The following is a 26,141-nucleotide window of genomic DNA, read 5'->3' as shown; positions in this document are numbered from 1 at the left end:
AGCTACCATGCCACCCCTGCCAGCCTAACCCTCCTTGGCCAACTCTCACTTCCTGGCAGTGCCAGCCTGATAATTTCTAATTGTCTTTGACTGCTTCCAGCTGGGTCTTGTAGCTGGCGTACTGTGGGAGCACACAAACAGTCTCTCAGCCATATGGAGGGAGGAAAAGGAGAAAAGGGAGAGCAAGAAGGAAGCAGCTGGCACAAGTCAACCGAAACAGCTTCTCCAGGCGCCCCCGGCCCCCTGCGAATGACGATGCTTTTGAAAGGGTCTGGCAATGATAAATGATTAAATCTGCTGATTCCCCAGCGGTAACAATGGAACAATAACTTTAGAAAGTAATTTTTAAGGTTTACCTGAGAGAAGATGGGGGGGTCTTGCTGTCCCCAAGCAAGAAAATGTCATTGGACACTGGGTAACTGATAGCCATCGTTCAGCCAGTTGCAAACACTCTTTAGACAAATTTGTAGCTCAGACACCATGCAGGGCACTGCAGGGCAAAATACAAACCAAATGAACACAGCCCCTGTCCACGGATTCTAAAAAAGAAGGACATCCAATAGGCAATCTGGAAGACAGAAGGTGGATGTGAAGCTAATGGTACCCAGTGAGAAGAACAGAGGGTTCAACAGCTTATAGCAGCTCATTGGTTGGGAAGGGCTTCTCCTAACGGCACACCTATGATGGGGGAAAATGGGTCAGAAGCAGCAGTTTGGAGGTAAGCGTGGATTAGTGAAAGAGTGGAGTTAGGAAAGCCAAGCCTGCATGAAGACAGATAACTTGTTTGTAAAAATGCTTTGTTTTAAACCATGTATGTATGTATGCATGTATGCATGCATGCATGTATGTGGGGAGCATGTGCACACAAGGCAGGTGCCTTGGGAGGATAGAAGATGGCATTGGAGTTGGAGTTACAGGTGGTTGTGAGCAGATCAGTGTGGATGCTGGGAACCGATCTCTGGCCCTCTGGAAGAACAATGTAGACTCTTAGCCACTGAGCCATCTCTCCAGAACAAAGGCTGCTAGCCTGTAATACCCTGAGAAACCCTACAAACGTGGGGCTTAGGAGAGGCTCTTCAGTGATGTGTGTTGGCTCCTCAGATATACATTTCCAGAATACCTAGTGTGACGGTGATGTAGTATTTTGTGTGCTTATTTATCTTCTGAAAAGAATTCTGGAGACATTCCTTATTCAGGAGAGCCACTTCAGACAGCAGGAACTATAGTTCAAGAACCAGTTACTAAACCCAGTCAGGGGTGGGATTTGAACTTCTCTTTGGCATGCATCCCAGCCAATAGAATTAGCAGTGAGCTTGGAACAGGCCCAGGCAGCAGGCCTGAGGAAGATTTAATGGGCCTGTATTTTCTCTCTTCTTCACCCCTTTCCTGACCTCTACCCTGGGAGGGCATAATCAAGACATCAAAAGGATGGAAAGTCTCCATTTCACCATCAGTGACTTCCACCACTTATGAAGTGGCTCCTCCACAAATGAGGAGTTCTTTCTGGGATTTGCCTTGAATTGCAACAAACAAATCTCCAAATTTTCACAAAGAGCTAATTTCCTAAAATTAAATTATACAACATTGGGAAACTTTAAATCCTTTCCAAATGGAAGAGCCACCCCAACACGGGCTTAATCCTCCCCACACTTTGGACCTAGCATCCCCCTCTTTCCCCACCTCCCGCCTCCTTAAAATTAAATTACTGAATTAGAAACACGAGAGCGATTGGATGAGCCCTGCAGAAAATGTAGGAATTAAGAAGTCCCTTAAGTAGAGCAAGAAAGCAGCGGAAAGCCTGTCTTTAATGTGGGAAATGCAGAGCCAGGAGACCCCAGCAGAAGACAAGCACCAGACTGGGTCATCATAGCAAGGGCGGAGACTGACAGTACGTAGTTCATAACAACGGACGCTGAAACCTGAAAACGGGCATTTTTCGGGTTATTTTTCAGATGGGTCAGGGACTTCTCCCTCCACTTCCCCCCTTGAAGGGTGATAACGGTATCCCCTCCCCCACCTCAGAGTATTAATGTGGATCGATGATGTCATACCTGTTTACTGCAGGATAAACAATGAAATGAACTTTGTTAGAACCGAATCCTCTCTTTGAGCTCAGATGATGTGTGATCAGAGGTTAAATTCTTTGCATTAGACACGGCCACCTCAACAGGTCGCATTTTGGAAAAGCCTGTCTGCATCCTTGATTTGTTCAGGGGAAAAAGAAAGAGGAGCTCTGGGCTGTAGGAGGGTTGAGCACCCTTTTCAGTTCAGGAAGATGTTGAGGATTCTAGAGATATCTGGTAGGTGTCTCGGAACAGATGTAATTGTTTATGTGAGATCAGTACAGTCACAGGGCCCACAGAACAAAAGCATCCAGGAGCTGCAAAGCTCTGGTCCGGATCATCCAGCAACCACCTACATCATCGCTATGGAAAGCAGAGAGGGTGCAAACGTACAAGCATAGGCAGCAAACGCCCTGGTTCCTATGCTGCCGCCACTACTGTTAACTGTGGCGGCTGCTTCTTCACCAACCCAGCAATCTGGTCTGCGTGCGAGCACAGCCTGCTACGTTCCCGTCCGTCCATCCATCCATCCATCCATCCATCCATCCATCCATCCATCCATCCATCCAGGGTCCCTATTGTGTGCCGGGTTCTGGGCTGAGTACTCAACCCTCCTATAGTCCAGAGCTCCTTTTTTGTCTTTCCCCTGAACCTGGTGGGTGCGGCTAGTGCGGAAATTCACCCGGGAAAGGTCCAGAAAGCTCAAGCCCAGAAGCAGCCCGATCCGCGCCGCCACAGGCGGCAGGTCTTGGACAGCCCGGGAGCGCGCGTCTCCGTGGCCGCGCGGGGTCCCCCTGTCTGGCGCTCAGGTGGCTTCGCCGCCCACTCCACCGCTCCCTTCCCCTCCCCTCTCCAGAAAGGGTCGAGTTCGGCTGTTGCGCGCGGGGAAGGAAGGAGGGGCTACGAGGGATTTGAAAGTGCTCAGGCTGCCGAGTGGAGCTCTCGTCTGTCCCCGCCGCCCGCGAGCGGATTAAATTTCTGCAAATTTAAACTGAATGAGGCTTTCTTCTGCTGCCTTCCAGAGGGCGCCTGCAACCCGCCGTGCGCTCCTCCAGCGGGAGCGGCCCCGGGGTGCACCGCTGACGACCCGGCGGGCTAGAGGGCGGCGGCGCCTGTGTTTGGGGGACCTCGCCACCCGACTGCGCCCCTCTTGGACTAGCAGCTGCTGCGCCCAGCACCCGAGCAGGGTACCCGACGGGACGGCGGACGCGATCTAGGCGACCGATCCTCCGAGGACGAACTTCTCGGGGGCGGGTCCCCGGTCGCCCCGTCGCCAGCTATTGTCTGCGCGCCGCGCTCGCAAGGAGGCGCGGGGGGCGTGAGCGCGAAGACCCGGGCCGGGCGGGGCCGGGCCCAGGGCGGCGGCAGGAGGAGCCGGGGCAGTCCGGGGAGCCGGAGGAGGAGCGGCTGCGAGCACGGGAGCCGAGCGGGCGCGATGCCGGCAGCGGCTGGGGACGGGCTCCTGGGCGAGCCGGCAGCGCCGGGGGGCGACGGGGGCTCGGAGGACGCAGCCAGGCCGGCGGCGGCCTGCGAGGGAAGTTTCCTGCCCGCCTGGGTGAGCGGCGTGTCCCGCGAGCGGCTCCGGGACTTCCAGCACCACAAGCGCGTGGGCAACTACCTGATCGGCAGCAGGAAGCTGGGCGAGGGCTCCTTCGCCAAGGTGCGCGAGGGGCTGCACGTGCTGACCGGAGAGAAGGTGAGCCCGGGCGCGCGGGCCTGGCGGGAGGACCTGGAGCACTGTCCCGCGAGCACTCTGCCTGACTTTCCAACCCTGTAGAGCTAGACGCACTCTCAGGCTCTTGGAGTGGGCCACCAGGCATTCACTGATGGGTGATTGGGGCAGGGGACAGACTCGTGGGGTGGGGGACCCGGACAGATAGATGTACCCGCGAAACTACCCCGCACTGCCTTTCTGTTTTGTTTCGGAAGGGTGCCGCCTGGCGGACGCCAGAGAAGGGGGCGGGGGGGGGGGGGCGCAAGCATAAAGTTGGCGTTGGGGGTCCTCCTGTTTCTGACCTTAGGGACGATAGAACTAGGTCTAGACCGGTGTGTGTTTGGGGTGGGGGTGGGGAGCAGGGGGTGTCAGCCTTGCTTCTGGAATGTGAGGCGGGAGAACAGGGCAGCCAGTCTCTGAGACTGCTTAGAGTTTCATCCCTCCTGGGCTCTGGTGAGGACGTGGAAGAGAGCGGAGGCCCAGGAAACTACCCTCTCCACCCGCGTGGGCAGTAAAGAACCTGCTTTTGGCAGGTGCAGAACTGCACAGCTAGATCCCCCCCCCCCCCCCCGGGGACTTTAGAGATTTGGAGATACCTTTTTATCTTTCTAGGGGAGGGTAGAGGAAAGGAAGCCCTCCTCCAATGGAGTGACACTATTTCCTCCTAATCAGAAGTTAGAGGGTGTGAACTCTTGCCAGGCCAGGTGTAACTTAGATTTGTGAGAAGAAACCTAAGAGGCTGCCTTACTTTAGAGGCTGGGTGGCCCCACACAGGGAGTTACTCCTGGCTGCCAAGCTGGTATCCTCAATCAGGCATCATACTCCAACACTTCCCCCAGGCTGGGGGTTCATGCGGGAGGAGGAGCGCTCAGAGGGTCCTGGAAGCGAATAGCCTGTGGGACAAACCCTCGTGTCTGCTGCTCTAGGTTCCCCTGCCCAGCCTAGGAGTTTACCACAGTGTTAAATCGGGAGAACTCTGGTGACTGGCCCAAGCTGCTGCGCTTGCCTTGATACTTTGTTTCCCTTCTGGTTTCTGTTGTCTTGGAGACCCCTACATCTGAGCAATGGATCCATCATCCTTAGAATTGCCCTCTTTTTCTGTTGCCGTCCCAAGTGGGGTGCCCCTTCATACTGGGTAAGCAGGGCTAGCCTGAGTCACTTTCAAAAGCACCTCTTACCTGAATTCCCAAGCAAAAAGCCCGAGTTCAGTATGAGCTCACGTTAGCTCTTCAGACCCGGCACTCGGCGTTCTAATCGGAGGAAGCAAAAGTTTATTTACTCTTCCGTGTGCCGTGGGCTGCCTATCTGACGCACCAAGGTCCACTCAAGGTGGTGGGTTGCTAGGTGACTCTGTGAACGTGAGGTCACGTTCCTGTTCTTGTGGGGAGAGGTGAAGGAGTTGGTTTTTACTCCTAACCTATAGGATTCAGCCTGGCCATGTGAATCAGCTCTTTAAAAAGGGGAATCTCCATGTTAGTTGCACAGTGGCGAGTGCCTCCCGTTCTCCTGCCCTATTGCTCCTGGTTCCTTAGAGGTTCTTGCCACGTCGGGCTGGACCTCAGCTCCTCAATGGTGTAGTTTTGCCCCATGGCATAACACCTTTGACCTTGGCTGACTGCCTGGGGATGTATTCCAAGTTCAGCCCTCTACCCCTGTCCTCCAACAACACCCCCCCCCCCCCCCTTCACTTCTGGTCTCCTGTGCTCCTCTTGCCCAACGAGGAGTCCTTGGAATACAAGGAATTTCTACTCAACTGGGGCCCAGGCAGAGAGTCTCTTTCCTCTTGTCTCTATGATGGCTCAATTCATCTTTGCAGTGAGGAGATGCTCGGTGGATATAAAATTATTTCCCTGGTCTAACTAGAGACTCTGGTCCTGGATGGAGAGGTGGAGGCCAGGAAGGGATATTTGGTCATTCCTGCTGTACTTTTCTTTAGTCAGGAGAATCCCCGCTCTGGGGACAAGGCTGCATCAGGAGGAACCTGGGTTTTTAGCTCCTTCAGTTGTGAACTTTAAAGAAACAGTGGAGTCACTCATGGCTTTTCATCTCCCTACACCTTTTGTGCTTAGCTAATAGATGTGGGCTTTAGCAGACTGTAGAGATGAGAAGGCGAGGGGAAGGGGAAGAGGGAGAGAGAGATATCAGTGAGTTAATGAGTCCCCAGCCGTCTTTTCTTTTGGGTTTTGCCTTATTAAGCAAAGCTAAAGGAAAAGTGAAGGCAACCTCAAGCCATTTGCAAACTAAACTGCAGGCCAAGGGCTTCCCCCAGGGGCAGCAGCTGGTGTGAAGCCTGCCTTCAGCATATCCTCCATTGCCCATTCTTGGGATATTTGCTTTTAGGTGAAGCCTTTCATCTTTTCCTTCCATTTTTAGTAGGTACAGGTTTTCTTTTTAAGAATGCAGCGATGAGCCCGGGCGATGGTGGCGCACGCCTTTAATCCCAGCACTCGGGAGGCAGAGGTAGGCGGATCTCTGTGAGTTCGAGACCAGCCTGGTCTACAGAGCTAGTTCTAGGATAGGCTCCAAAGCTACAGAAAAACCCTATCTCGAAAAACCAAAAAAAAAAAAAAAAAAAGAATGCAGCGATGAATACTGCAATGAGCACTAAGCCTGGAAGGCTTCAGAAGGAGCTCGTCCTGAGAAGTGGGTGCCTGGACCAGGTGATGGAGGGAAACACGAGGGCACAGCACCTCAGATTCCGCCTGTTTCAGAGCATCTCCTAGCAAAGCATGTGTTTTATTTTGGTTGATTTGTGGCCAAATTCAGACTCTTGTTAGTTGAAGGCATTTGAAGCAGCGTGGGTGGTGGTGTGGGGGGGGTGTTTTGGATAAGGTGCACATTTCCAAAGTGCTTTGGATAAAATCCTCCAGGGTTTGCCTGGTGTTTCTGGCTTAGTCCAGGTGACAAACAAGTTCTCTTCTCCCCTCTTTCATTTTGGGCTCAGCCCTATCTCAAGAGGCTCCTATTGCTGCTGCTGCCTGCAGGGCAGGGCAAGGCAGGGCATTGTTTTCACCTCAGTGGCCTTTAAAGTTGGTTGGGAGTAACCTGAACCTAGATGGCCCCTTTACTGCTGGACACAAAGGACGCTTTAGGGCTGGGACCTAATTTTGCTTTCCATTAGCTTTCGGTGAAGACTGTGAGATCTGTCCATCTGACTATATAAAAATAAATATCCCCTTGATCATGTGAGGTTCTTAATTACTGTGTTCTCAAAAGTGACGTTTGGGCCGATAATCATGCATTAGGTTCTGAAAAGCGACCGTCACTGTGACTTTGAGGTAGAGAACAAAGTTGCTGAGCAGGGATAGGGGCTGGCAACTCTGACAGCCTGGGGGAGGCTGCACAGTGCTTCTCCGTAGGTAAGATATGCTTGTGTTAGCCCTCCCCCCGCAAAGTTACTACCTCATCTTCAAAACATGGATAGAGTATAGCTGAAATGGCTCAGTGGTTAAAGGAGTCTGCTGGCAAGCCCGATGACCCACAGTTCCTCTCTGTCTTCCCTTGGCGGAACACAAGCCCTGAGAGTTGCCCTCTGACCCTCGACTGCCACAGGTGCACTTCGGTGCACGCCCCCTCCCTCCTGCCGGTAAATGTAATAAAATTAAAAATACTGAAGAACAAAGCAAAGAAACTTGATAGGGGGAAAGAACAAGACCACCTCGGACCCAGCCGGCTTGGCAGGCAAACTTAACTCTCCAGCAGGGCACAGAAGGGTCGCCGCCTTCGCTAACCTCCATCTCACCTGTGAGGAAGAGGCCAAGGGTGCACTGAGCTATTTCAGAAAACTCATTCTAATCTTTGATTTTTATTTTTAAAAAAAGCTCATTTATACATTTCATTAGAGCTATTTCGGGGCTAAAAACAAGGACTGCCTGCTCAGTAAGCTGCAAGTCATCACGCGCGGAACACAACGGTACCAGGTACCTGGAGAGGAGACGTTACTAAAATTACCCTTTACTATGTTTTGCGGAGCAGGAGACATGACTAATTTTAGAGGTGGCCTTTTGGCAGACCCGTTTTTAGCAAGTATTTCTGAAACAAACAGATGCTAAATCCTGTATTTCTTCTTAAGTGCTAGGAAGTTCAGGGGCAGTGGCTCCTCTTCACCGTCAGCAGGGCCCCGTGGTGAGAGGGAGGGGTTTGCAGAGGCACCTGCCCCGTGTGCCTTACGTGGTGAGACAGTGCCTGTAATTTCCTGGATTACAGGCGGGGCGGCTGTGGGCGTGCTCTCTTGAGCTTCCCGCCTGGTCTCATCTTTTTGAAGTACTGGGGGAACGGTGGAAATTGGCATGGAGGGTTTTTCTTAGCGCTCACTGATACCGGGCCAAAGGACTTCAAAGGGCGCCATGAGTCAGCACTGCGGCGCGGACTAGTGCCCGCGAGGAGGAGCACACCTTGCATTTTCTCTGCAGGTGCTGAGTCCAGGCTGCGTTTACTAATCTGACTCAGGTCTTCGGGCTCATCCGCGTCTGCTTGTCGCTGGCTATTCCGGGAAAGTGGCAATCGTCCAGAGTGGTGTTTTTCTTCCCAGCAGGGGTGGGGAGTGGCAGCCACATCCATCTGGAGAGATGGGCAGGTTGGGTCGATGGCTTGGGCATGAAGTGGGGTTTGTACTGGAGTGTTTTCCCCTTTCTATCATTCATGCTAAGTACGAGACTTTCTGTCTTGCCTAACTGCGCCCCTGTTAGTGAGCCTTATTTTATTGTTTTGTTGAGACAGGGTCTCACAGGCTGGCCTCAAAACTTGCTGTGTCACTGGGGAAAGTGACCTTGAGCTGCTTGGTCCTCCCACCCCCACCTCTAGAGTACTGGGGTTATGGGTGTTTGCCATCATGCCCCATTTATTCAGTGATGGGGATGGCCTTATTTACTGTTCTATCGCTGTGAAGAGACACCAGGGCCAAGGCAACTTATAAAAGAAAGCATTTAACTGAGGGCTTGTTTACAGTTTCAGAGGGTGAGTTCCTAACCATCACGGTGGGGAACATGGCAGCAGACAGGCAGACATGGTGCTGGGGCCATAGCTGAAAGCTTACATCTGATCCATAAGCAGGAGGCAGAAAGGGAGACTGGACTGGGCTTGAACTTTTGAAACCTCAAAGCCCACCCCTAGTGACACACTTCCTCCAGGAAGGCCACACCTCCTAATCCTTCCCAAACAGTTCTACCAACTGGGGACTAAAGATTCAAATGCATGAGCCTGTGAGGGCCATTCTTACACAGGCCTTCATGCATGTGAGGCAAGCATCTACCAATTGAGCTACTCCAGCCTTCCTGTTTGCTGTGCCCCTGCTCTGCCCACATCCATGTGCTGACCTTACCCCAATTTCCTGCTTTCTCATGGGAGTGTGGCTGGATGGGGAGACTGTCAGAGCTGTTGGACATGTCCTGAGACATTCTTTTCAGAAGCTTCAACCCAGATGAAGTTGGATTCTTAATGTTAGGGCAGAATAGTTCCAAGATAAGCAAGAAACAGAGTTGACATTTATTAAGAGATTTTTTTTTTTAATAGCCCAGGGAGTGGGTAAAAGCCCTGTCACCCACACTGATGACCTGAGTCTGATCTCCAAGGGTCCACATGGTGGAAGAAAACAGCCAACTCCTGCCAGTTGTCCTTTGACCTCCACAGGTGTGCCCGGACACCCCCCCCCCCAAACAATAAAAAATGTAATAACTTAAAATTGTAAATTTCAGGGATGGGGAAGCGGCTCAGTGTGGAAAGTGCTTGCTGTGCAAATGCCGAGTTCGGATCCCGGATCCCGGGTACCCACGTGAAAGCCCTCTGCACACGGTAGTCCGTCTGGAATCCTAGCATGGGGAGGCAGAGACGGGGAGCCCACGGAGTAGGCTGTTTAGCCAGACTAGCCGAAGAGATGAGCTCGACTTTCTCAGTGTGCAGAGTGGAGAGCAGCTGAGGAAGACACGTGACATGTGCAAGCTTCCACACGGGGATGCACACCCACATACACATACGCCCACATACATGTGAGGACACATGCTGGCGCGCACACACAAACACATAAAGAGAAGCAGTTTTAACATAGATTCCTAAACATGAGGTTGATGGAGCGGTGATTAGGGAGAGGGCGGTACACCCCCAAGTGTGGGTGTAGCCTCTGCGAGGGAGAGCTCTGCCTGATTGTCTCAGCAGTAGCCACACTTACGGTTTTGGTGGTTCTCTAGTTGTGTCTGAAAAGGCTGCTAAGAAGTCCCCCTCCTTTGTCCCCTCCTTTTTTTCTTCAAAAAGAAAAATGAGACTATGATCGTTGGGCCGTCCTGGAGATGCCTTGGGAGGGCTATAGTTTGGTATGGTAAAGCTGTGCATCATAATTGTTGTCTTTTACTGGAGATGGGGTTTCTTTAGGAAATTTCTGGAACATGGCTGGTGGAAGGGATATATGAAGAACTGTGCTTAGCCTTAAGCATAGTTCATTGTTGCTTTAGCATTCGTACGTAAAGGTTCTCTGTGTAAGAGGTATTGACTATGCAGACAACCTTCACAGCCAGTGTTAACCGTGTTGGGATCCTTAACCAACCAGACTCCTGGGCGGGGCTTCTCTTCCTCCCAAGTTCCTTCATTTTCCCCCGTCCTTCTATTCTACCTTAAGAACTGAGCAGGAAAGTATAGGAAAATCAGGGCCTGCGTGTCTCACACATCGGGTGATGCTGGTGAATTTGAGAGTCCTTGTCCTGAGCGCTAGTCCTGGGGCTGATATTCAGGATCTTCTGCTTTGATGCTGTCAGCAGTGCTGCACAGGGGAGCATTCCCTCGCTAGTGTCTTTACCGGCATTGACTGAGCAGAGGGATAGCTTGAGCAGATTTTCTCTCTGACTCTCTCTTAGTTTGCTAGGGTGGCACATTACTATAGATTCGGTGGCTTAAACAACAGATATTTGTTATGTCACGTTTCTGGAGATCAGAGTCCAGAATGAAGGCCTGGGCAGAGACATGCTCCTTCTGGAGACTCTTTGCTTCTTCTAGTGCTTGGTGTTCTCAGCATCTTCAGTATCCCGTGTTGGTTGATGTGGCCCACCGGTTTCTGTTGTTCCTTTGTTTGTCTCCTGGCTGGGTTGCTTCCTTCTTCCAATAAAGGCACCCATCACTGAATTTAGAATCCATTCTAATCGAGTTTTGTCTCCTTTGAACTTGATTACATCTACAAAGACCCTATTTGCAAATACGACCACATTCACAGGCACTAGGGCACGGGTTCTCCGCCCGCAGTCTCGACCCCTTTGGAGGTTGACCACCCTTTCACAGGTCGCATCTCAGATGTCCTGCATATCGGCTATTTACAGTATGATTCAAACCAATAGCAAAATTACAGTTATGAGGTGGCAACAAAAATAGCTCTATGGTTGGAGGTCACCAATAACAGGAGGAACTGTGTTAAAGGGTTGCAGCATTAGGAAGGTTGAGAACCACCGTGCTGGAGATTAGGACGTGAAGCTGTCTGTGTGGGAGTGGGGCATAGTTCAACCTGCTACACCTTAGGTCGCTGTATTGTGTCACGGGTGACTTCCAGGCAAGCTGACCTCGAGGAAGAGAGGAATGTGTTCCTAAGGGCTAATTCTGGAGGCTAGAGGTCCGAGGTCAGGCTTGGTGGTGTTGGTTCCTTCGGAGAGCTGTGAGGAGAGTCTCAGACTCTTATAGACAACTGTCTTCCCACTGTGCCCTTCCATGTTGAAGGAAGCAGTCACCAGGTCAGCGTCCCCTCTAATGCCACCACCTCAACTCCATTACATCTCTAAAGACCTTGTCTCCGCATAAAGTCACACTAGGGGCATGGAGAGCTCTCAGCTGTGAATGTGGGAGGGGTGCAGTTGGACTCTTACTTGGGCGTTCACACCATGCATGGTATATGCTCAGAGGGATGCAAGGGACTCTTATTGGTGTGTTCACACCATGCATGCTATTTGCTCAGAGGGATGCAGTCGGACTCTTGTTGGTGTGTTCGCTCCATGCATGGTATATGCTCATGAGTTCATATCCCCATTAGACCATAAGCTCCGTGAGGAGAAGAACTGCCCTATTCCTTATGCCAATAATGACTTCTGGCACACACAGGGCACTCACCAAAACTCATGATAGATGGAAGGATTGCTTTGATCTTCTTAGGTGTTATATAGCACTTTTTCTTCTGGTTGTAACAAGATGCCATCTTGGACTTTGCCTGGTAGCCATGGCAACTAGAGCAGAACAAGACAGTGCAAGCCAGGCCTGAGATAATGGCAATAGTACTTTAAAAAACACTCTCCAGGAGATGGAGGAGAGGCGAGTCAGGAAACCTCCCCTGAGACTCCAGCTACTCTTCCCAGCCCCCTTCCAGCAGCCGCAATTGATCCTAGGAGATTTGGAGTGCATGGGAAAGAAAGGGTTAATTAAAAGCAGGGCTCCACACTGTAGTGTCAATGAGGTCATCACCTATGGTGGAATGGGGTTTTTCAGTGATGCAGCTGTTTTTGTGGGGGGTCACCCATATTCCTGTGAGTAGCCCCTCACTCGTGCACTGTAAGGTAGCCCGATGACTCCTTGATCTCGCTGAGCACTTTGGTGAGATTGCCTGCTGGTGGTGCCCATCCAGGGTGAGTGAATGCGTTCTTCTGTCTCCCTAGGGAGAGTTACCACAAACAATTATGTGGGGAGGGCTTTCCGAGTGGTCATATGTGTCGTCAGGCTGTGGATCCACAAACGCTGTCTCTCCCTCCCTGGGGCTGCTGGGAATATCCGGGGTTGAACCCATTGCTGGACTGCTGTCCGAAGAAACACTCTGGCCCAGTCACAGCTGTGCTTTCTCTAGAGATTCGTTACGGTGGGCAGCTAGTTATTGGGGTGCTGGGACAGACAGAAGACACATTTTCTGCAGATCATAACCCTGTTCTTGGGCCCTCAGCTTTCTCAGAGACTGTGCACCAACACTACAGCAGATGAGAGGTTGCTATTTGCAAACATACATTTTTTTTTGGATGTCTCCCATGGAGATATATGTAGGCTTGGAGTCTGTCTCTTTGACTATATTTTTCTCCGTAAGTTTATTAGTCTCCTAACCCAGATTCTTGCTGAAACATTCTGTAATCCTGCAGGCTCTGCTCGCCTGTCTTCTGAGCTGTCTGATGAGTTTTGGTCTCATTCCCTTGTTAACCTTTGCCTTTTTCATCCTCCTCTTGAGGTCTATTTGTCTTATTGCCTGGTGATTTGTCAGGGTACATGTCTGCCACGGTTTGAACACTATTTACTAATGTATGTGTGTGTTTGCTTACATGAGTTTATGCATGCCATGTGTGTGCAGGAACCTGTGGAAGCCAGAAGAGGCCATCGGATCAGTACTGGGAATTGGGTCTCTGTAGGAGCAGTGCGTACTTTTAATTGCTGAGACATCTCTCCAGTCTCCTGTTTGAACTCTTTCTCCATGAGGTACCTCTATTGGTCACCTGCCCTTTGCTTCTAGACTAGGCAGAAAGCTTGAGTGTCCACTGAACACAGAGGCCACTGAGAAGTCTGTCTTCAAGCTGTGAATAGGACAGAGGTCAGAATCCTGCATTTCTCTGTGTGAGACAAAACAGAGTTTCATGGCCTCCCGATCCCCAACCTGCTGGAAAGAAATGAACGGGGACCAAGAGAGTAAAGATAAAAGGTGACCACTGTGGTTCATACCAGCTGCAGGCCAGGTCTTCCACGTTGTGTTGGATAATATCCTTTCTGCCACGTGGCATTTTGTGTTGGTGCTAAGGTCTTCATTTTCCCCTTCAGCTTCCACCAGCATCCTAGGAACCTGTTAAAGTTAGCATGTGAAGACCTACATTTTGGGAGATCCATTTGAGAGCGACAAAGCTGGCTTTACCCAAGAAAACATTTCATCGGGGTTTGGGGTCTTAGCTGAGAATTCCCAGAGAAAAGTGTTGGTAAGTAGGCAGCTAACTAGGTCCTGTGACAGTGGAGAAGGAAAGCTTAGAGCCCTAGGCAGAGCTTGGGGGCTGGTGGGTCATTACCTTCATGTGTGGTCCTGGGGAATGAGGGACACTGTCCCATACCTGTAATATCCAGCTGCTGTCTTTTGCAGGTTTACCACGAGGTTAAGAATACACACACGCCGGGTGGTGGTGATGCACTCCTTTAATCCTAGCACTCGGGAGGCAGAGGCAAGCAGATCTCTGTGAGTTCGAGGCCAGCCTGGTGGTCTACAAGAGTGAGTTCCAGGATAGCTAGGACTGTTACACAGAGAAACCCTGTCTCGAAAAACCAAACCAAACCAAACCAAAAACCCAAACATACAAAAAACACACATACACATGCACCCCCCCACAAATGCATGTGGGTATATATAAAATATTAATATAGATTATGTGATATTACTCTGGCCATAGATATAAGCAAGTAAAACTTTTTGGCAGCACAGTTTCTCGGTGAAAGGTACAGGATGTAGTGGAGGGGATGGGGGTGAGGCAGAGACAGGACCAGCTAGCAAGTTTTGTAAGTTCCCAGGAGGAGACATCGAAGTGAGACACCGTGTCTCTCCCTTCCGTTATCATTCTGCTGAAATTATAGACCCCCAGAGGAATCCTGTGTGGCAGGGAGGGAGAGGCTGGCACCCTGGTGCCGGCGGGAGGAAACCGTCTCCCAGAAAGAAGTTTCACCAGGTCTGACAGGTTGGCAGGAGTCTTTCAGAGAGACTGGAGGTGAGACAATGATGGGTGGGTGATGGGTGGGGCCACACTTCAGCTAAGACTGCTTAATTATGTCTTCTGGCCTGTGTTTAAGCCTAAACCTCGCGAGGGAGGGTACAGCTGGACCTCTGGATGTGTTCCTTTTCCCAGTGTGCCACCAAATGGTCTTGGATGTGAGGTTCAAGGGCTTCAAGGAGGAAGACGGTCTCTTTGAGTAAAAGAAAAGTTACTAATACCACAGAGAGTTGGCAGATGGCAGGGTCTCAGTAGCGTCCAGGCTCACACGGCAGAATGGGTCCCTTACAGATTTCAGAGGACAGCGGCTTGGTCCCGTGTTGTTGATGAGTAGCCAGTGACACAGGGCACTGCCTCTTACTGGTGGGGAGGGAACCCCTGTGTTTCGAGGAAGGAAAGTGTGATCTTGAGGGTTTGTAGAGCAGTGTGGAGGAGGGTCTCACTCAGTTAATGTGTGTCCATCCCAGGGGCCGAAAGAATGGAGTCCGGTAGCCCGAGTTCTTTGTGTGTGTTCAGCTCTGAGAGGCAGGGAGACACAGCTGCACACTGGCATGGCCTTAGCCATGATTAGGCTAACATCTCTGCCCTGTTTGCTTATATAAAGGAAGGGGGAAAAAAGGAGGGATGGAGAAAGATGGGATAGGAAGCCTTTGGTGGGGCGGGGGGATGGCTGTCTTAGTTTCTGACTGCTTCCTGCGGACTCTTGGGCGTCTTGGAGCCCCCCATCCTAGGGCGATGGTCCAGAGACTGGTGTCAGTACTCATATACTAGGAGGACCTTGTCCATATAAATACATATGGTGTACTTAATGGTGGTTAGCAGAGGACTTGGAGAGGGATGATGACATAAGAATAAACACTATTATTAAAGGAATAACCACAGGTGTGTCAGGATGTCCATGAAGAGTTTTGAAGTCAATCTGAGTTGTATTTGTTGCGAAGTGTGGGCAGAAGACGTGCAGAGAGGTGAATTAAGCCAGATTTTAGGCAGCCGCAGGTGAGATTAGGTGAGATTTTATCCTCACGGTAAGGATAGATTTCAGTCTGGTTGCCATAGCTCTCTTTAGAGTTGATGTCATTAAATAGTTCTGATTTGGTTGCACGACTTTTAAGTCACATGATAAGGTAAGAGATTGCCTGTTTTTGTTGTTGTGTGTTTTCTTTTAAGGCTAAAATAGCCCGAGATATAAGCTCTGGCTGGGGGCCCGTAACATTCCAGCTGGCCACACCCGCTGAAGCGCTGGCTGGCTGGCTGCGCAGAGGGAGCTTGCTGAAGTCCTGCAAACACCAGTGTTGCTTCTTTTCCTTGGCTCTGATGAAGATGAGACAGAGTTATCGGGAGAGAGAAATGGCTGCCAAGCCACCCCGGGAGAAATCCTGCATCATGTCAGTCTATTAGCCATGCGCCAGCCTGAGTTTTTATTGTAGTATTGTGCCTAACACTAGAGAGAGAAAACAGCACAGTGAGCGGCAAAGTCTAAAGTGAGCGCTCTAGTTTAGACGGGAGAGCGTTTAAACTCTTTGGTCTCCCTGGCTGTAGTAAATGGCTCAAACTCCGCTATGACTTTTCTTAATAGTAGAAGGTTTTTGGCTGTAAGAGTTCAGATATAAAATATGAGAACTGTGCTGGCAAAATGCTTGGTCAAGGTGCTCGCTTCCAAGCCTGCCAAGCCGAGTTCAACCTACATGACCCACATGAAGGAAAGAGAAAATGGATTTATATATATATATCACATCCTAAATGGACGTTCTTTTGGCATATTTAAGATAAGTTTTTGTCTATCTTAAATTAGATTTCTTCATATACAAATTATACTGTGTAATCATAAAATACTTTTACAAAGACAGCGACACATTTGAATGTTTTTAAAGCTGAGAACGTGGTTGCAGTAGAGTTGAGTCTGGGTAAGTGAGCAGTTCTACCCAAACATGATTAAAGGAAGGGCTCGGTGCCATCCTCTTCTGTAGTCTGATCAAAACCAGGATTAGCATCATTTTATCCCTGAAGAATAAGCCGGCAAAGCCATAAACATCTTTCAAGCGTAGCAGGATTGAAGGAAAGTTAGAATATAGTGCTTTCCCTCCAGGCTGGCGGAGTCTTCTTCCGATAAATGAACTCCGCCGACTTGTCTTCTTTCGGAAGGAACTTACTGTGATGGACTCATGATCCGATCTGTTCGAGGCAATCACTTAACTATCCGTCTGGTGGACTGAAGATCATAAGCACAATGAGGATTTTTGTCTACCGGCCAAATTTATAAATAGATTGAATTATTTGTCTAACAGAATAAGTTTTATGATCACTGTAATTTAGCCAGAATGTCTCAAGTAGGCATAATTCTTTGTAAAAGAATTCTTCCCACTGTTAAACAGTGTCTGTCCAATAAGAGACAGCTTTGCCGTTGAAAGTACATATGAGCAGAGTTTGGAGAAATCTAATCACAGGTTTTACATGTCTCATTCAGTAAAAGAATAGAACGCAATCATTATATTTCTAAGCCCATTTCTGTAAACATTTCTAAGGCAGATCTGTGCTTCAGAATTTATTTTTCCTGTAAGTAGAGTATCAGGCATCATTAATCTCAGTATAATAGAATTTTGACCATAGGAATTAAAATTAATTTAGAACTAATAAACCATCTTTTTATAATTTTCTCATAATTTTTTTTTATTCAAAGCCTTTCTGTTCTTTAAGTTTCTTTACCAAAAATGCACTTTATAGTGTGTGCATCCCTTGATAAACAAATGAGGACACGGGAAGTGACAGTGTGCTGCAGAAATACAGTGTAGAAGAGAAGTTTATGTTTAAAGTTCATTAATCTCACTGGTAAATTCCAAGATGTCCCTGCATGGAGAAAACAACAACTCTCTTTGCCTTATGCCTACCTTCCCGCTCATACATACGTACACATCTTTTTTTTCAAAGATTTATTTATTATGTATACAATGTTCTGTCTGCATGTGTCCCCGCAGGCCAGAAGTTGGCACCAGATTTTATCACAGGCGCTTGTGAGCCACCATGTGGTTGCTGGGAATTGAACTCAGGACATTTGGAAGAACAATCAGTGCTCTTAACCACCGAGCCATCTCTCCAGCCCTGTACACATCTTAAAGCCAGGAATATGGCACTCTGTCACCTTGATGGCGGCCACAGGGCTTAGGGTTCGTTTGTGTGTTTTTCTCTTTGAACACAGGATGACTCGGGAAGATGGTGTCCATGCTGGCAGTGAACGGTTGCAGCTTGCAAAGTGACAAACAGTTTGGGGACAGAGGGCCACATCTGAAGCCTGAGAGGAGCTAGGCATGGGAGGTTTATATCTGGGCCGAGAGAGGCGCATTTGGGAGAAGGGAGGGGTGGCGAGGAGCCAGTTTGGGCGGTTTGAAACTTTTTTTTCCTCTAAGAAGGGTTTGCTACTTGGGGCTGATAATTTGGGGCAGAGGAGGGATATGGGTGAGCCGACATTTTCCTTTCAGGTGTGTAGCTCAGGGAGGGGGAGGGGAAGAGCTGTGGCTAAAGGATTTTGGAGGCTAAAGGAAAACAATGTGGGAGCCTTCTGATTGAACCCAGAGTATCAGATTGCCTGGGCTTCAGAAGTAGTATGTCTTGTTCAACTCTGGAGTTGTTTGCCAAGAATCAAGGCCCCCAAACTTATGGATACTGCGGTCGCATGCTCACCCAATTCAAGAGATTTGCTAGTTGGTGAGGACTCTGTTTTTTGATCAGCAAGCATCAAGACTCACAAGCAGCTTTGATTGCCAGGGATCGAGCTAACTAACCTTCTTCCATCCCTTCCATTCGCCCCTGCCCCTCCTGTAACTCAAGAGCATTTGGTGTGGGCTCCAAGGCACGAGGAACCCCCTTTGTGGGTTCTTGTTTGCTTTGGAGTTAAATCTGGTTTTACTTTGAGTCAGTGGTGAGGGAGGGACGTACTCACTATTTGGAGGGGCCAACCAGTTGGAGATGGAGGGCTGGGGAATTCTCACGGGGAGAAGCAGTGACTGTTTCCCGTAGCATACTGGCCTGGAGATGGATCCAGCCAGGGTGCCCATGTAGAGCGGAAACAGCCAAGGGAAGAAAGTTACTGCTGGGGTAGGGGGTGAGGGTGGGGGTGGGGCAGGAGCGGGAAGCAGAGAGAGATGCAAAGGTTTTACAGAGAAGATTTCAGAGGGAAGGAGAGTGGCAGTCAAGTATGAGGGATGCCTAAGCAGGAGAACCTGGCTGCCACCCTTAGGAGAAGAAGCTGAGCCTCTTGTGTGATCAGAGGAGGAGATTTGGCTGGGAAGGACAGCGGCAGGAGGCAGAAGCCTTGTTATCTCCTGAGGAAAGTTGCACCCGGCCAGCTGGAAGCTCTTTTGAGCAGATTTGTAGTGACGTGATTTGGAAAGCAGTATCCAGTCAGCTGAGGGACGGCAGCTTTTCAGACAGAAAAGGTTCCAGTGGGAAGCCTGTGCCATTTGCCCCGCACTCTGTGAAGTTACCCGATCTGTGTGATCTTTGGGATCAAAGTTACCCGTTGTGAGGTCAGGCGAGTTTGAAAGGAACAGAAGGAGCTGATGTCCTCCTGGATGTGTGAGCAGTGTTACAGCCATCACTATACTGGCTGGCCTGGAACTCAGTATGTAGACCAGTCTGGACCGGAACTCCCAAACATCCTGGCCTCCCCAGTGCACCACCACACCTGGGCAGGTTTGAAAATCAAATTGCAACGCTCTGAGCTCTGATTTTGCATAGTAGGGTCTCTTGGGTGCCCCCAGGATTCCCAGATTCTTGTGTCCTGGGACAAGAGATTGGGTAGGGACAGGTGGAGAGTGGGAGAAGCAGAGAGAGTTTAGTCAAGGGCCACTTCTGAGTGAAGAAGCTAGCAAGAGCTGAGAGCTCCCTAGTGCTCCTTGCGGTGGACCAGGACTGTCACGGTCATTCAAAAAGCACGGGCCCCTCTGTACACGTTCAGCTATGTGTGTCTCTGGCATTGGGGGGCTTCCTGTCTGGTTTCTTTTATATGGACTCTGTTCTCTACTTTCTTAGCACACCACTAGACTAGTGACTTTTCTCCCGGAACCGCCCCGTCTGCCGACTTGATCATGTGGACCGGCTGGAGGTTGCACAGCTTTCTCAGGTTTTGTGGGGCCTCCCTTCCTCAAGGGGGGACTTCAAGGCCCAAGGAATGAGGAAATGGCCCAGAAGTGAAACTCTGAGGGAAGGCTGGCTGCTGTGTGTGTGTGTGTGTGTATGCGTGTGCGCGCGTGTGTGTGCGTGTGTCTGTGTGTCTGTCTGTCAGTCTCTCTCTTGGGGCTGCGTAGGTGTGGTGTTACGAGAGCGTTCCTCAGAGCCCCATGTCACTGAAAGCGAATGTGGCTAAAGATAAGTGTCGTCACTTACGTAATCTGGCTTTTCATTTGGAATCACCCTGCTCCCATGCAGAAGCAGGGGTTCCTAAGTGCATTCTTTATTCCAGGTTAAAATTTAATTAGAGAAGCTAGTCTCTGACTCAGTTCTCAGTCGAACATTTACATTTAATAACACTAATAAAGAAAGCTTGTTTTGCAAACACGGCTGCAGGTTCGTGAAGTGTTGTTCCCATAGGATGACATTTGATTCTATTAAAAACGAACATTTGTGAGCAGTAGTTGCCATTTCAAGGCCAATTTGAAGTAATAAAACTCAGCTTTCCCTCTGGAGGGAAAGTGCTCTGTGGCTATGTACGCCCACGAAATTTATTTCTTCATCTCCCAGCTCAGAAATGAGTTGCTGTCTTGTTCTTTCTCACTTCCATTCCCTCCTCCCTCCCCTCTCGTTCCTTTCTTCTTTTTCTCCCGATCACAGAGAGTCAGACATTGAAGCAGCTGACAGAGAACCCGAGAGCACGCAGAATAACAGGCTAGTTTTTTCCAGTCAACAGACGAAGAGCGGTGGCTTCCTGCCTTCAAAAGGGCCATTATTCAGCAGTGTGTTTGTTTCTATGTGAGTCCGTGTACACGTGCGTGTCACTCATGCATGTGTGTGTATAAATTACCAAGTGCCAATTCTCTTCTTATGATCAACTACACACATGGTACTAGGGGCTCATATGTGTTGAGGACACAGTCTACCACATAGGAGTGGTAGCCTAAATACTGTAAAAATATTTTAAAACATTTTGACAAAGCATTTCCTGTTTTAAACTTCAGTCATGGGAGTGCTTCCTAATTTCTGAGGTTTTTACACATTCAGGTCGGTCTTGGCTAGTGGCTGCCTGTGTTGTTCTGCACCGCCATTAGCACACTCTTTCGTCATCGAGTCTCTTTCTTGCTGGGCACTTTAAATTCCACGGTCTACTCCCCTTTCATTTTAGATAACATTAACTTTTTTCTCCTGTTTAGTTAAACATACCCCCTTTTCTTGTTGAAAATATATACCAGGTTTAAGTAAAAATTGCTTTGAGTCGTACAGCCCAGAGAAAGTCAGTATGAACATTTCATTCACATGTGCTCCTCACACACAACAGCTATATATAGTTACATGTAGCGCACACACATGATAGTTATGTATAGTCACAGATAGCACACATGCAGTAGTTGTGTGTAGTTGCATGTAGTATATGCATGTAGTAGTTATATGTAGTTACATGCGGTATATGCATGTAATAGTTATATGTAGTTACATGTAGTACATGTAGCTAATAGTTACATATAGTTACATGTCGTACATGTATGCACTAGTTATGGACATTGCTAGTCTTCCTTTCCCCTTTGATTGTATATGTTATAGCACTGATATCCACTGTTCATACTGTTTTTTTTTTTTTTTTGTAAGTACCCCTTATTTTACTGGCAATTCAGAGACTGTTTTCCCACATTGTTAAATATTCTTTTAAAATGTGTTGTTTTGAGATTTATTTCATTATCTGAAGTTACTGTAGTATTGAAAAGGTGGGATTGCCCCGTGTAAACCCTGCTGCTGGGATTGCCTTTGTGTCTGTATCTGAGCCATTCCTTAGGAACAATACTTCAAAGAGTGCTCACATAGCTTCAAGTTGCAATTCAGAAGGATTCTGTTGCATGACAACACCGTATGAGACTGACTTTTAAAATATGCATCTTGATAATTTGTCAGCAATTTTCGCCATGTTTTGCCTCCTTCTTGGCTTTCATGAGCTGTTTACATATTAAGGATGTTAACTTTACCTTTGTTGTGCTGTAGGTCTTTTCTCCTTGGTTATTTACTTCCCTTCGGATTCAGTTTATGACCGTCTTTGGCAGAGGGGTATTAAGGTTTTGTTTTGTCTAGTCAACCAATTAATAGTGTTCTTTAGTGTCCCCTTGTTTTCAAGCTTATCCAGAGGGAAGGATTTGCTGTTGGCTTTGCTTTGTGCATTGTCCGTGATTGTTGCCAGTTTCTTGTTGTTTGTGCAGGCATCTTTGTGCTGGGTAGGGAGAGATTTTTGACTGCGCCTCTTGTTTCTAGTGACAGGCTGCAGGCTCTGGGGGCTCACAGCTTCTGTCCACCATCTTTCTGCTTCTTCGCAGCTCTATGGTCTTGGGTAAAGTATGGAAACCCTCTTAAACGTCAGTTTCTCCATCTGTAGCATAGTGAAATATATCTCATGAATATTCAGTGACAATCATGTACATATGTGTATGTAAATGGTTGTGTGTGTGTGTGTGTGAGGCGTTTAATTAGCTTAAAGTATATTCATCACTGCGCTGGAGAACACACGGCAGTTGGCTATGCTTTTCATTTAGACTCTCAGACCTCTTTTTAAACATAAAGGTATGTAGAGGTCAGACCCTGGAGCCGGCAAGACTTAGACCGCCCACTCAGTTTATCTGGATGATGGAGTTTTCTTCTGAGGAGGACAGAGGCGAGGGGGTGGAGAGGATCGTGGGACACCTCTGCAGCAGTCACCTCCCCAGGGCAGGAATGGCTCTGGACGTGCCGAGACACACATGTCTGCATTCCTCAGCTTCCACACCCTTCGTATCTGCCTGTGCCATGAGCCTCTTGGCAGCTTCCCTTCTCTGCGTGGGGAAGGGGCTTTTCTGTCTCTGAGCTCTGTTCCTGCTCTTTTTAGATCGTGTGTGTGTGTGTGTGTATGTGTGTGTGTGTGCGCGCGTGTGTGTGTATATATGTGTGTGTATGTGTGTGCGTGTGTGTGTATGTGTGTGTGTGTTTGTTTTCTCCTACATTTCTAGGATTCACGTGATCGTGCTAGGAATGATCATGGAACCCACCTGGCCTCACCTCGTTGTCACCTTTGTGGCCCCTGAGACTTCTTTTCAAGATGAAATCAAGAATGAGCTTGTAGACACTTCCCCACCGGTTACCATGGGGAGGCTGGGAAAACTTTGTTGGAGTGGTTTTCCTTAGCAGGCCTCCTGTTCTCCCAGCAGGCAGCTGAGCATTTTCCGTGTGTGCTGCCATTCGCTGACCCCTGGCTAGAAGGCCCTGGAGTGTCTGAGACCTCCATTGACAGCCCGGGACTGGGTAGGGAATGTGATCTTGTATTAAGAGTTCCTGGAGTTCTTTTTCCAATCCCACGGTGTCCCCGTCCTCCCTTCCTGCAAAGCCATTTTGTTCCTGTACCTCTTGGGCTGCATGTGGCTGCCAGTTGTCCCAGGATGGAGGCGGGATATTGATTGTTTCCTGTTGCCTGTGGGACTGGAATGCTTCTTGAATTAAAGCTAATTTTGGAGTTTGAAGTATTAAATGTCAAATTTGAAAGAGAACGTATCTAAGACTTCTTTGTTGCAGAAGAGGAGGTCATCCAAGGCCTAGGGGAAGGGAAAGGAAAAAAGAAATAGGAGAAAGAAAGGAACCAATTCCTTCCCTGTACCAAGTGATTCCCCCTACACTCATGGAAGCTCACCATTTTCATAAGGTTTGCTGTATTAGTATTCGTATCCCTCTATCAAAAAGTCATTTCCTAGGTAAGGTAGCCTGAAACCTATTTCTTTTTTTCTTCTGTTTAAAATGATATTAAATCATTCTGTTATAGTGTTATTTAATATGTAAACTGTATTGCTATGCATAAAGTATACTTTAACAATTTTTTTTTTTAATGAGAAGTCATTTGGTAGGGACAACACTGGGGAAATGTCCTAGCTGTAGTTAACTGAAAGAAGACAGTGATAAACGGGTGACTGTGGGGGTCACCCCCTTCCTGCTTCTGTATCTGTGACGGTGCATGTGCGTTTGTGTGTGGGTTTGTGCACCCAGGAAAGGGTGTTGAATCCCTGGGGCTGAAGTTACAGGTGGATGTGAGCTCTCCAGCAGGCACTAAGACCCAAACTGCAGGCCTCTGCAAAAGCAGCAAGGGCTCCTAGCTCCTGAGCTATCTCTGTAGCCCCTCTTCTCTCTTTTCTTTTTAAAAATTTTTGTGTGCATTGGTGTTTTGCCAGCATGGGTGTCTGTGTAGGGATGTCAGATCTTGGAATTACAGATGGTTGTGATCAGCCAGCCATGTGGGTGCTGGGAATTGAACCTCTGGAAGAGCAGCCGGTGCTCTTAACTGCTGAGCCATCTCTCAAGCCTTCCCCCATTCTTTTTTTTTTTTTTTAATTCAAGCAGCATTGGTCCCTTCTTTGTGTAAAGTTTCTGCTAATCACGTGTATGGGCTCTTATACAAATTAGAGACAGCTCAATTAGAAATAGAACAACAGACCAATATCCTAGAGGTCTAGCAAATTGTTAGTTAAAACCAGCTGGCAAAGTCTATGCTGTGGCTTCCTCTAGAACAGACAGCAAAGGAGGGGGAGGACTGCGGAAGGGAGTTGGTCAGTGTGTGTGTTGCTTACTGCCCAACAGACCTGGTACCCCATCTTACGGAACAGGTAGAGTCTAAAAGAGAGAGCCTCATGCCTCAAGACCTCCATCCTTCTGTCTCCAGTGTCTTCACCCCACTGGGTATGGGAAGGACTCATAGCGTGGCCAGAGCCCCAGAAAACGTTGGAGCTGGCGGCTTAGCCCCGCTCACCCCTTCCCACATAGTCTCTCCCATGGATGAGTGAGCACTGTGACAGTTTAATAAGAGGCTGTGACAGGGACATGCAATTGGGGAGAGTGGAAAAGCCAGAGCCTCTGAGCTGGGATTTTTTTCCTTTCTTTCTGGGAAAGGAATTTGGCGGTTTTGGGTTTCTTGGTGTGTAACCTGAGAGGCTCATCCATCTCTCTGTGACAGAACGCTTCAGCTTTGGGAGAGCAACTTCTGATTTATCAGGCACAGCTGGGTGGGCTGCTGCTCACTGGTGCCTCACTGCGCCCAGGAGCAAGTTGCTCAGCAAGGCCTCAGCCTTCCAAAGGCCCGCGAGCTGGGGCTTTGTGTGCCGCAGTGGCTGCTGGGAGCTGTCACTCTGAGCATGTGTGTAGAGAAGCTCAGATGAAGGAGGGGTCACTTGGTCCCTATCCAGTCTTGCCTTTGTCAAGGCTGAGTTGGGTCCCCCTAAAATTCCTTTATTAAAGTCTGAATGCTTGGTGCCTCTGAATGTGTGTGTGTTTGTCTTTAAGAAGGAAGGGGAACTGAAATCTTAGGTAGTAGCCTTAATCCAATACAATGTTTTCTCCTCCCCCAAAGGAGGCTTGGGCAGAGATGTGTGGCCATGGGAAAGACCTGGGATGGAGATGGTCATCTGTAGCTGTGGGGAACTTGGCAGAACGCCGCTCTGCCTTTCTAACAGGAGACAACACATTTCTGCTGTATAAGCTGGCCAGCGTCTGGAGCTCTGTGATGGCAGTGGTCGCAAACACGTTCTGCATGCCCAGGGCCCCGCAGAGTCACAGTGGGAACTCTGCAGGTTAGTTACTGAGAGCTTTCCCTAGCCAGACCCTCCCACGCCTCCCTTCCTCTGGAAGGAGCCTTGGCTCTCATACCCTTTACTTCACTGAACTCTTGCTCTGCGGTGAATTCATCACACCAAATACCACGTACCTGTGCCGAAACACAGCCTCCCCACAGAGTAAGGGACTGAACTTGCTGGTGGGACCTGGGTTTGTTTCTGTGGTAGACAGCCCAGGGCTGGCTGTTTGAGTCGGGGGAGGGGAGGAATTCCTTTCTGGAAACACTGAGTCCTAATACTGGTTTCTTAATGTCCATGGCCTTTCTGCAACCATCTAAAGAGCAAAAGGAGGCTGAAGCAGGAGGATAGCCAGAAATGCTAGACCAGCTTGGGCTCCATGGTGAATCTCTAGCCTGCCCAAGCAATGGGACCTTGTCTCAGAAAAAAAAAAAAAAAGTCCCCATTAAAAGAATGAAGTGTTTTAAATTCCAATTAGAAACTCTTCCCGGGTGTGTACACGGAATTATGAGGGCGCCCGCAGAGGCTTAGGCTGGTTGTAGGATACCTTCATGTGACCCGTGAGCATTGGGAATTTACCTGTGAGGTGTGAGAACCTGAAAGGCTGCTCTGTGTGCTTCCTAGAATGTTCCCACTGAGCTGTGGCTCTTGCTAGCAGCCTTTCATGCAGAGTCCTTTGCAGAGGCTGTTGGTACCAAGTACCACTCACCCGGTGTCTGAACCACAGACGTTGTCTTGCGGGTGTCATGGGCAGCGAGCACCTTCTGAGGAAAACTCTAGACTTTTCTCCTAGCCGTGACAGTCTCAGGTGATCATGGATCTTTAATGGCCCATTTCACTGTTTCTACTCTCCGTGTCTCTCCCCTGCCTAGGTTTTGACTATGGTGACATTGCATTGGATGAGGGTCCATCCTGG

General features: G+C 49.0%; 1 protein-coding gene across 2 annotated transcripts in view; it reads left to right on the top strand.

The window, feature by feature from the left end:
• Window positions 1-622: 622 nt before the first annotated feature.
• Hunk (hormonally up-regulated Neu-associated kinase) overlaps window positions 623-26,141 on the top strand; it is a 111,997-nt gene continuing 86,478 nt past the window's right edge. Inside the window, exon 1 of one of the 2 annotated variants that reach the window (XM_041673455.1) lies at window positions 623-718. Coding sequence is in view for 1 of the 2 variants with exons in the window: in XM_041673454.1 (XP_041529388.1) it covers window positions 3,499-3,759 (261 nt within the window). In the remaining variant the exon portion in view is untranslated. Of the gene's footprint in view, window positions 719-2,898; window positions 3,760-26,141 lie in introns of those variants that run through there. The other variant, XM_041673454.1, reaches the window with a different exon arrangement.

This window comes from Microtus oregoni, unplaced genomic scaffold, assembly GCF_018167655.1.
Source record: "Microtus oregoni isolate MIOR12 unplaced genomic scaffold, Mior012 000023F_ref0000262, whole genome shotgun sequence".
Taxonomy (NCBI): Eukaryota; Metazoa; Chordata; class Mammalia; order Rodentia; family Cricetidae; genus Microtus; species Microtus oregoni.
Note: the sequence above shows the minus strand (reverse complement) of the source record. Positions and strands in the feature narration are given on the sequence as shown.